This window comes from Cucurbita pepo, chromosome LG18 (genome assembly GCF_002806865.2).
Source record: "Cucurbita pepo subsp. pepo cultivar mu-cu-16 chromosome LG18, ASM280686v2, whole genome shotgun sequence".
Classification (NCBI taxonomy): domain Eukaryota; kingdom Viridiplantae; phylum Streptophyta; class Magnoliopsida; order Cucurbitales; family Cucurbitaceae; genus Cucurbita; species Cucurbita pepo.
In genome coordinates this window covers 5,280,718-5,292,422 of record NC_036655.1, presented here as the reverse complement: position 1 = coordinate 5,292,422, position 11,705 = coordinate 5,280,718, and the positions used below count along the sequence as shown (strand labels likewise).

At 36.4% G+C, this 11,705-nt stretch overlaps 1 protein-coding gene across 2 annotated transcripts; it reads left to right on the top strand.

Annotated features, from left to right (window-relative positions):
* The first annotated feature begins 1,582 nt into the window (after positions 1 to 1,582).
* LOC111780232 (protein phosphatase 2C and cyclic nucleotide-binding/kinase domain-containing protein-like) lies at positions 1,583 to 7,660 on the top strand. Of its 2 annotated transcripts, none has more exons than XM_023660573.1 (15): positions 1,583 to 3,620; positions 3,737 to 3,868; positions 3,945 to 4,178; positions 4,274 to 4,399; positions 4,522 to 4,584; positions 4,672 to 4,754; positions 4,852 to 5,083; positions 5,537 to 5,856; positions 5,954 to 6,041; positions 6,132 to 6,198; positions 6,303 to 6,583; positions 6,655 to 6,720; positions 6,792 to 6,913; positions 7,004 to 7,160; positions 7,254 to 7,660. In XM_023660573.1, exons 1-15 carry the CDS (start codon positions 2,583 to 2,585, stop codon positions 7,509 to 7,511), a joined length of 3,267 nt encoding a protein of 1,088 aa, XP_023516341.1. In that variant the 5' UTR covers positions 1,583 to 2,582; the 3' UTR covers positions 7,512 to 7,660. The 2 variants fall into 2 exon arrangements, with proteins under 2 accessions (XP_023516341.1, XP_023516342.1); XM_023660574.1 differs by having other exon boundaries at positions 1,585 to 3,620; positions 6,306 to 6,583.
* The last annotated feature ends 4,045 nt before the right edge of the window (positions 7,661 to 11,705 follow it).

The following is an 11,705-nucleotide window of genomic DNA, read 5'->3' as shown; positions in this document are numbered from 1 at the left end:
TATTAGCCTTCTATCTATAAAATTTGGCAAATATATCTTCATACAAACTATTATCATTATTATTATTATTATTATTTAATAAATTTTGATACAAAAAAAAAAAAAAAAAAAANACTAAAACCTTTTAAAACCGCTCCATCATCGTAAGCCGTCAATCCTAATAGTGAACTATCAAGACAACATTGTATATACAGGGGAAAATGGCACAAACAGGTTGATATGACAAATGAACAGATAACTAATACAATATTCGATGGATAGGAGCGAAATTTGTTAATATAAAGTTCGAAAATTATCTCATAAACTAGTTGTCTGCATTTTGTATACCATCTTCATTTGTTATATTTTCTATAATATTTTCTCATTTTTCATAATTTTTCAGGATCTCTATAGTTATCTCATTCATAGGCATTCCTAAACATAGATATCTACGAGACAGGTACAGGACAAAAAAGCTTTTTTAATTCTCGTCCTAAGTCTCCACCTCTTATTTCATATCCTCCTCCAGGAAGATAAAGCTTAAATGAAGGAAAGATTTAAATTTTTTTAAAAATAATTGGGAAATAATTAATTGATATGGGCTGTGAATGGGAAAAAAGCCATATATGTATATTAACTCAATTATGAAATAATTAATAATTAATGCAAAAAATTAAAATATATGGAAATATGTCATCAATGGCCAAGCAGGACAAATTTAGAAATAAAAACAAACACCTACGTTAATTAGCTGTTAACTCATCCTACGTGGAAATACAACCTTTTCATAAACAAAATTATAACATGCCAAGTGGCATCCCTGTTTTTTTTTTTTTTTGTAGTACAAGCTGGCAGTAGAAAGTGGGCCCAATAATAGAAAGGCCGAGAATTGGGTCCCACTCCACTTGTATTAAAAATGTTTTTAAAAATAAAAATAAATAAAATTCCCCAATCAAATTTACAACTTTGCCTTTACCTTTCTCCTTGGATTTCATTAACTAAGGCTTTAAATGTTTGTTAGGTATCTTTCACATTCCAAACCCTAATTCCCATCCCCTTTGTTTCCAACCCATTATTTCTTAGGCCTGGTCTTTGTCATGTTCTTAAAAGAGGTCTATCCGTGGCAGAAATAGAGGCTACTTATTAGACATTCTTCAGAGTTATTTCCAATTACACGAACTAAATATAAATGGGTAAACTTTAAATAATTTTTAAATATGTATTAGTTAAAGGATTATAACATTAAAATTAAGATACAATCAAGGAAGCCGACCGTCACATTCCACTTGGTTAGCTTTTGGATTCTCTCTTAACATCCGAAATTAAGATCCACTTCTAAAGTAATCAAAATCATGAATCATGTAGGTCGATTGTTAGGAGCTTTGAATCGAGTTCGTCGCCAATTCAGCACTCAATTACCTGAAAACCCAGCACAGCGACAACATTGAAGACAAAAGTGTGGGTCTTTTAGAGCCAGAAAGATGAGTCAGGGTCCACTTGCATGACAACGAGAGAACGTTGGATGGTGTTCTTAGCCGCTCGAGGCTCTTTTCATGTTGGGTAGTTTGCACCATCAAAAGTCCCCACCGTCTTCCAGATTAAAAAAAAAATAAATTATTGCACTTTCTTTTTCTGGGATTCGTTTTTATTGGTGGTGACATTCTTTATCCTTGTTGTACTGTACTTGATGCACAGTTAAATTCATTGAAGACCAACGTTGATCCAAACATCCCATGTCGTTTTATGCCATAGGGTAGGGCCGTTTCTTCTGCTTAGACCACCCCATTTCTCCATCTGCTCTGTAATTTTGTTCAAGTTCCAGCCTTATGCGTGGACGAACAGGGGCCGTTTGAAAACACCAAAAATCTTCACCTGCAGAAAGCTGCCTCTGCGGCCTTGATCCTCGCTGACCTCTGTTCTGCATCTTTTTAGCTCTGTTTACGGTCGGGACTATCTGAGTTCATGGTTTTTTGAGTATTTCAGTCACTTTCTCTGTTCTGACTCTACTTTATCTCTGATTACTGAATCTTTTCCCTCCGGATTCTTCCTTTCTCTCTCGATTTTTGAGTCTTCGTGATTTCTTCAAGCGTCAAAATCGACTGATATCACTCTCTCATCGGCCGCTTCTCTGTTGCAGTCTTTTTGGCTTCAAGGGGTTCGGTTTTGGTTAATTAATTGTTGTTCTTTATCTGGAGCACGCTTTTTTAAACAAATTAATTTCTACACAGTTGATCAAGAATGTCGTTTTCATGTTCATCCGAATTTCTCATCGGAATCTAGAAAGTTTCAAGGTCTAAAGCTTAATCAGCACAAAATCTCGGGGGTGTAGTTTTTGGTTGAGTTATTGACTCGGAGAGATATTTTTCCGCCGTTATCTCCACAATTCCGGCTCTGGGTGTTCGAAAAAACTTCGATTCTGAAGATTGATCATAAAAATTGTTCATCTTGCATTTTGTCTGCCATTGGGTTAATTTAAGCTTGCGGCGTGGTGTAGTGCGACTGTCAGTAGTTCGTACACAGGATAACGAGCCTTGGCGCGTGAACCTGATGAATTTTGCGGCAATTTTTGTGACGCGTCCTATTTCATTTCCGTACTTACTCTAATGGGTTGCGTTTTTTCGAGGGTTTGTATTGGCGAGGAAACTACTTCAAGATCTTCGAGAATCGCTGAAGCCCAAATTGCCAAAACCGCCGCTGAAATCGACACGATCTCTTCTTCGTCTTCTAATAGCCGAGAAGGCGAAATCGGCGACCAACTAAATCGATTGAATTCAAACAACAGAGATTCAGAAGTGGGAATCACGAGGCTGTCGAGAGTTTCTTCCCAGTTCTTGCCCGCCGAGGGGTCTCGAACCGTCAAAGTTCCTTCTGGGAACTTCAAATTACAATATTCGTTCCTTTCGCAAAGAGGGTATTATCCCGATGCCCTTGATAAGGCAAATCAAGACAGTTTTTGCATCCACACCCCATTTGGGAACAGCCCAGATGACCATTTCTTTGGGGTTTTCGACGGGCATGGGGAATTCGGAACACAGTGCTCGCAGTTTGTTAAACGGAAGCTCTGTGAAAATTTACTTAGGAATAGTAGGTTCCACACTGACGCTGTTGAAGCTTGTCATGCGGCTTATCTAACCACTAATTCACAGTTGCACGCAGATATCTTGGATGATAGCATGAGTGGTACTACGGCTATTACTGTTTTAGTTAGAGGTAGGACTATATATGTTGCTAATTCAGGTGATTCGAGAGCGGTTATAGCAGAGCGGAGAGGAAAGGAAGTCGTGGCTGTCGACCTCTCAATCGATCAAACTCCGTTCCGAGCCGATGAAGTTGAACGTGTTAAGCTTTGTGGTGCTAGAGTTCTTACACTTGATCAGATTGAGGGGCTGAAGAACCCTGAGATTCAGTTCTGGGGTACTGAAGAAGGAGATGATGGTGATCCTCCTAGGCTTTGGGTACCTAATGGGATGTACCCTGGCACTGCTTTCACAAGAAGTATAGGCGACTCGATTGCCGAGACAATTGGCGTTGTTGCTACGCCTGAAATTGTTGTTCTGGAGCTGACACCAGATCATCCTTTCTTTGTTGTTGCTAGTGATGGGGTATTTGAGTTTCTTTCGAGCCAAACCGTGGTCGACATGGTAATGTACTCTATCATATGTTTAATGCACTCTATAATATGTTTGTGAGATTGTTTGCTAATTCTTGATTGATTACTGCTTAAGGAATGAGTGAATGAATGCTGTTATCTTCACAGGTTTCTAAATATAAAGATCCCCGTGATGCTTGTGCTGCAATTGTGGCTGAGTCCTATAAACTTTGGCTTCAATTTGAGACGCGAACAGACGATATCACGGTTATCGTGGTGCATATCAATGGACTAACCAATGTACGAGGACTTTCCTTATCCTTTTGCCATTCAAGTCACTATAGTTTCTTACATTTGGTTATATTTGTTTTGTTAGACTGTTACTAGTGAATCGACAAGATCCGTTGGAGGTGGTATCGTTCCATCTGCTCTTCCTCAAGTCGTGGAGGTGACAGGATCAGAGTCTCCTTCTACCTTTGGCTGGAATAGAAACAACCGTGCAAGGCAAGATTTGTCAAGGGCACGTCTCCGGGCTATCGAGAGTTCCCTAGAGAACGGGCAAGTCTGGGTGCCTCCATCACCAGCTCACAGGAAGTCATGGGAAGAAGAAGTAAGCTCGTGTCTTGCTTTTAATATATCTTGATTATCGAAGAAAATCGGTACATATTTGTTTCATTGCTGAGTTTTTGGCTTCATACTCCACAGGCACATATTGAACGAGCATTGCACGACCATTTCCTCTTCAGAAAACTAACTGATTCTCAGTGCCAAGTCTTACTAGATTGTATGCAAAGAGTTGAGGTCATACCCGGGCAAATCGTAGTCGAACAAGTATCTTTCCTTCTCTATCTCTTGTTTTCTTCCCTTGTCATGAAAGCCATCTGCTACCTTAAATCAAATACATGCATGCAAATGAGAATTTGAGTATGTGCATGGGCTGTGTTGGTTTGTAGGGTGGCGAAGGTGACTGTTTTTATGTGGTTGGCAGTGGAGAATTTGAGGTCTTGGCAACCCAGGTTCATATCATTTTTCTTTCTCCTAATCTATTATATTGCAATTTCTTGAGGCTTTATGTTGACTTAATGCTATCATCGCAATTACAGGAAGAAAGCCATGGAGACGTTCCTCGAATTCTGCAACACTACACAGCTGAGAAGCTATCTTCCTTTGGGGAACTGGCTTTGATGTGGGTTTTCTCTTGTTAACTGCAGCTCCATGTTTGATCATGTATGGCTAATACTTCATTTGTTTAATAGTTTGGTTTGTGTATAATGTATATTCAGGTATAACAAACCACTTCAAGCCTCGGTACGCGCTGTTACAAGTGGGACGCTTTGGGCTTTGAAAAGAGAGGACTTTCGTGGCATTCTTATATCAGAATTTTCGAACTTGTCATCTTTGAAATCTCTTCGATCTGTCGACCTTTTGTCGAAGTTAACAATCTTGCAATTGAGTCGCATTGCAGATTGCCTTTCTGAAGTTACCTTCGCAGATGGGCAGCTGATTGTTGATGGGGTAACCTTATTTTATAATAGCACACAACTGATGTGAGATCCTAATTGGTTGGAGAGGGGAACGAAACATTCTATACAAGAGTGTGCAAACCTCTCCCTAGTAGACGCGTTTTAAAACCTTGAGCGGAAGCCCGCAAAGGAAAACTCATAGAGGACAATATCTGCTAGTAGTGGGCTTGAGCTGTTACAAATGGTATTAGAGACAGACACCAAATATTGTGACAACGAGGACGTTGTGTCCGCAAGGGAGGTGGGATTGTAAGATCCCACGTTGGTTGGAGATGGGAAGAAGCATTCCTTATAAGGGTGTGGAAACCTCTCCTTAATAGACGCGTTTTAGAACTTTGAGGGGAAACATGGAAGGGAAAACCCAAAGAGGAAACATGCTAACGGTGGGCTTGGGCTGTGACAACTGACATTTAAAACTCTTCAAGTAATTTTTCTTTTTTTGCAGACGGAAGGCGGCTCATGTGCACTGCACATTATTCAAAAGGGACGAGTGAGGATCACTTTCGATGCGGAGTTAATGAGCAGTTCAAATGTTTACAGCTTCAATTATGCCAGTCAAGAGGAGGACGATGCCACACAGTGTGGTAACGAGATCGTAGCTATTAAGAAAGAGGGAAGTTATTTTGGTGAATGGGGACTTCTTGGTGAGCGTGTGGGCTTCTTACAAGCAGTTGCTGTGGGAGATGTTATTTGTTCTATTTTAACAAAGGAAAAGTTTGAATCAGTTGTTGGCCCTTTACCAAAGCTCTCCCAAGATGATCAAAAGTATATTGCATTTGCTTTTGAGTTGTATGGCCACACTTTTACCATATTTTTCCTTATGTCATATCCTACCCTGTACACATCGTTTGCCTTCATGTAGGGCGAAGGAACATTCTTCAGACACTCTCCATCACTCAGACAAAATTCTCGACATTTCAGCTATTCCGAAAGTCGAGCTCGCTGATCTGGTGAGCAGACATTTCGCTGTTCGTGGTTATGTTACTCTTTTCCAGAATCTGACACCTTTTGTTATCTTCTTTGATTGTTTTTGTTTTTAGGAGTGGAAAACGTGTTTATATTCCACAGAATACAGTGAAATCGGTCTAGTTCGGTTAAGGAACACAGGTTATCTTGTAGTATCTCCTCTTTATAATGGCTATGAATAATTTTCTTCTTTGATGGCTACTTCTCAAGCTTATGGAACTGCCTTGGTGAATTTGAATTTGAAGCAGAAACTATGCTTAGTTTAAAAAGATTTGCAAGACAGAAGGTCAAAAGGCTGGGACTTGAAGCACAAGTTTCAAAGGAGAAAGATCTTATGAAGAGCATCAGTTCTTCAGCTTGTGTGCCGCAAATTCTCTGCACTTGTTTAGACCAATCACATGCTGCCATATTGCTAAAAACTCGCCTTGCTTGTCCTTTGTCTTCGATACTTCAAGTCCCGCTCGATGAATCTTCTGCACGTTTCTTCGCAGCCTCTCTTGTTATGGCACTGGAAGATCTGCACAAGGTTTGTTTCTATGGACTTGTTGTTTGATCCTCTGTTCTTCTTCAATCCTGAATTAATGTTTGAATTTTCAGCTTGGTGTTCTCCACAGAGGAATCTCCCCTGATGTTCTAATGTTGAATCAAACCGGACACTTACAGGTCTATTTTCCTACATCATAACAGTTTTCAAGGTCTCTGTCAGTAAATTTTTTGTATTCCTCTTGTTGCAGTTAGTAGACTTTAGATATGGGAAACGAACATCGGGCGAGAGAACGTATACTATTTGCGGGGCGGCCGACTTCTTAGCTCCCGAGATAGTTCAGGGCAATGGCCATGGTTTCGCTGCTGACTGGTAAACATTAAACCTCCCAATGCTTACATAATCATAAACGAGACAATATTCAGGCACTTCAACTTACAACTCCCTATCATAAACGCTCAGGTGGGCACTGGGAGTCTTAATCTATTTCATGCTGAAAGGTAAAATGCCATTCGGATCATGGCGACAAGGCGAGCTCGACACGTTTTCGAAGATCGCAAGAGGACAATTAAGTCTTCCCCAGATTTTCAGTCATGAAGCAATTGATCTCATCGTCAAGGTAATGCAATGCTGCTATAGTGATCAATAATCTCCTCTTTTCTCCCCATTCCCACCTTTAATTACCCACCATATATATACATACTTTGATCAGTTACTTGAAGTTGATGAGAAGAAAAGACTTGGAAACGAGAATCAAAACTCTGTTAGAACTCATCCCTGGTTCGATGGCGTTGATTGGAAGGGAATCCACGACGGTACCTTTCCCGTTCCCGAGTCGATTACTTCTCGTGTCGCTCGATATTTGGAGAGCTACCCTGAAGATTACAGTGTTTCTTTAGTCTCTTTAGTCAAACCAACTCAAGATCGCGATGAACAGGATGTCGTCCCTGAGTGGATCAACGACTGGTAGAGTCTATCAATCGATTCCCGTTGTTTTCTTTCTACACAAATTCATAATTTAAGAAATTGTTCGACATAAGTTCATGTGAAGATTAGGTCGGTGAATATAGATATATTATTTTTCTCATTTTTGTCCGATAGCACGACAGTTTTATTCTATCTAATAAATTCTTTATAAACTCGTAGAAGACATAAATATTAAACATTTATTAAAAAAAAAAAAAAACAACAACAACAACAAAAAAAAATATATATATATAATAATAATAAAGATGAGATCAGTGGACACGAAATCAAGGCTCTCCAAACTGTCCGGGAGTAACGGCAAAACAAAGCTTGTGAGTTTCGACATGTCGGAACATCCACAGAGTGATATACAGGCCAGGCTCTGTCAAATTATTGGTCTTGTAAAAGTCATTCCAGCCTTTGGTGAGGACATATAGCTTAGAAGCCCAGAGTTTGAACTGCATATCGTATTGTCTCCCTTCACCATTATAAACCGTAACATCAATTCCCTCGCTCGGATCCTCATCGGCATTGAGCATTGGTAACAAATGGTTCGTCACAAATTCCTTCCGTACAATCAATCTCCCCTGCCCTTCCGACACGTCGCTTTTCGTCAACCGCTTCTCCCACGGCGGGCTACGTGCTCCAATTATGTTCATAATAACCGCCAACGCCGGAATCACCACTGGAGCTACTACCTCTACTACTTCCTCCACTTCCACCGCCACGTCTTCATCGCCGTTGATGGATGGAGCTTCGTCTTCGTCATCCATGTCGCCGGAAGTTGAACCTGAAACTTGTTCATCGGAACTATAGGACGGCTCGGGAAATTGCTCGCCTGTACATAAGCAGTGAAAAATCCTAGCTGTTTCGTACACGTCCTTCTCTACAATTCTGTTATTATGGCGGTAATGTACCCTAACCATAGTAAAATTGAAGGAAGGGAAAAGAATGGCTTAGTGAAAGAAAAGGAAGTAGAGTACGAGAATAATTAATTAGAATGATGTAATGCAACCCATTTATATAAAGCTGCATCATTCAAAGATAAATTGAATCTTTACATTTCAAATTTACATTTTAAATTTACATTTCAAATTTAATGAAAGATACAGATATATTTTAAATAATATAAATGAAACCAAACGATAATAAATTCGATATTTTTAAATAAATATATATATATATAATTTGGAAGAATAAAATAACCAAATAATCAAATATTATAAATTAAAATGTTATAGGGAAATCGTTTATTTAAAAATAACAAATTTTCGCCTTTATCAACTTATATCTTTTAAAATTTTAATTTATCAATTTGTATTTTTAAATATACATAAATTTGAACAATTAAAATATTTATCTCTGAATAGATTTTTTTTTTTTTTTTTTTTTTTTTTTTTTTTTTTTTTTTTTTTTTTTTTTTTTTTTTTTTNAAATTTCGTGATATTGTTTTTTTTTTTTTATTTGTGAGTTTTGGTTATGTTATTAAATAGTTAATTTTTGCTTTAATTAAATTTACTTTTGTATATTATTTGATTTTATTAAGATTAATAAATTTACAAAAAAAAATTTGAGAGAAAATTGAACTAACTCTAAGATTTAATTAGATGAAATTAAAGAGTTTATGGTAAATTTTGATATAATATGATAAATGTCACGTAATTTATTTTTTATTCGAAATTAACTATTTCCAAAAAAATGTGACTATATGTTAGATAGTTTTTTTAAGGAAGAAAAATGATAAGAGAACATTAATATTTATAGTACATGTTAAAATCACTGTTAAGGTTGATTAGCAAGAAAACAAGTAATCATTAATAAAGAATATGATATATTGTCACAAGAAAGAAGGTAAGATTTTTATACTATAATCAAAATAATTATTGAAACATATTATTAAGAGCTTTAGAGTTATTTTTAAGTGACTAAAAATGTTTTTAAATAATTAGTAAGACATTTCATATAGACTCTAAAGTATTTATGAAATTGCATCTTTAAATTTTTAAAACTATGTCGTTGATCCCATAAATATATGACGATAATAAATCATTGATCTTACAAATTTATATTATACGTTAAATTGTAAGTTTTGAATTACTATAGGCATAAAATTATTTTTATATCTAATACATACATAAATAAATAAATAAATAAACTATGGTTTAAAATTAAATGTTTAAAGATTCATTAAATATTCTAATATTTAAGAAATTTTTAGATATAAATTAAAAAATTGTACAACAAAAATTCAAATTACATGCAAAACCCTAACCCTAATTATTGTCTCCATTAATTTTGTCTGATTCTTTTAAATTTGACCCATATTTGGCACGGCACCACCGAATCATCTCTGTTCTTTACATTTGACCGCTATTGCCAAGTTGCTTGTTTCTTGTAAGCGCATGTAAAGATCTGAAGACAATTTTGTAACCTAAAATATGATCCACCATGTTGAGGCAGTCGCAAGCAGGTTGCCGGTCGTGGGTAGTCGCGAATAGATCTGATTCTCCTCAATAGTGTGATATTGTCCACTTTGAACATAAGCTCTCATGACTTTGCTTTGGACTTTCTAGAATACCTCACTCCAATCGAGAAAGTATTATTTGATTATAAACTCATAATTATTCCCTAAATTAGTCGATGTGAGACTTTCATCATCCAACACCTCCCCTCGAACAAAGCACGTCTTCCCTTAATTGAGCTCGACTCCTTTTTCTTTTGGAGTCTTAAGTCATTCTTTACTATGCCTTCGAGCAGGCTTGACTCCTCCTTTTCTTTTGGAGTCATTTGTTTGACATTTGAGGATATGCGAATCTATTGGCACAACTAAGTTTAGGGCATATAACTCTTATATCATGTTAGATGAACACGACTCTCCACAAGGGTATAATATTGTCCACTTTGAACATAAGCTCTCATGACTTTGATTTATGCTTCTCCAAAATGCCTCACCCTAGTGGACAGATGTATTCTTTAATTATAAACCATGATCATTCTCTAAATTAGCCAATATGAGACTTTCATCATCCAACAGTCTGTTCGTCGTTTGAAAGAGTTGTTGCGCTGAAACTGGACACTGATAATCACTCGAGCAGGAGGAGCTTCCTCTGAAGAGAGCAATGACATCTTCACGACGCTAGTCTAGTAATTTAAAATCTGTTTTTCTTTTTGCATTTTAATTCAAAGTCCAGTCAGATAATTTAGGTAGGTAATACAAACTAAAGAAGCTTGGATAAGTATATAGTATATTTATTTATTTATTTTCCTGTGACAGCATTAGAACACAGATAATTAATGACTAGACAACGTTATCCTCTAATTAATTATCTTCCTATCTCCAGGTGAATGTCTTTCCAATTATACCCTTCATTATGGTCCCTCCATTTTGGTTATTCAGCCAACGTTGGAAAACTCCTTCAATGGATAACATCGATTTTTTTAAAAAATAAATATAATATAATATACGTTTATCCATATGGATTAATGTTAATTATTTAATATTATAAATGTAGAACAACATTTAATTTTAATTTTTTATTTGTGATTTTAAAACTTTTATTTTAGTCTAAGATTACAAGTAATTGTTTCTGTTTTTACTCCAAAAATTTCAAATTTTCTCTCCTTTTATTTGGCAATAATATAATATAAGTCAATAGCATAGCATATTTAGCATGCACACAAAAATACTGATTTATTCCCGCATATAAAGAAAGGTAAATCATGTATCGACCATTATTGGGGGAAAGTCTGCTAATTTAGACAATTTCATACTACTGTGGAGATCTATGATTCCTAATATAACCATATATTAAAATTTAATTTGAAAATTTCGGAGAATGATCACCCTTTTTAATACGTACACAAGCACAAGGGTAAAATAGACATTTTGAAACTATATGGATGAAATTGAACCCATTATGAAAAAAAAAAAAAAAAACAAATATGAGAGAAATAACAAAGTTGGAAAAAAAATTAAGAAGGAATGAAGTTGTAATAAAAAGATAAAATTGGATTAATTGTTTAATTTTCCCTGAAATTTAGCGCCCAATTAGGGAAAAAAAAGTGGACATTTTGGTAAAACAGCTCGTCAGTTCCACTGGTTGTTGCAAAAGCACAGCTGGGTTGATTGTGAAGGTTTCCACAAAAATCTTTCCTTTATAAATAGGATGAGAAGAGTAAAGAATTTTCATAATTAAAA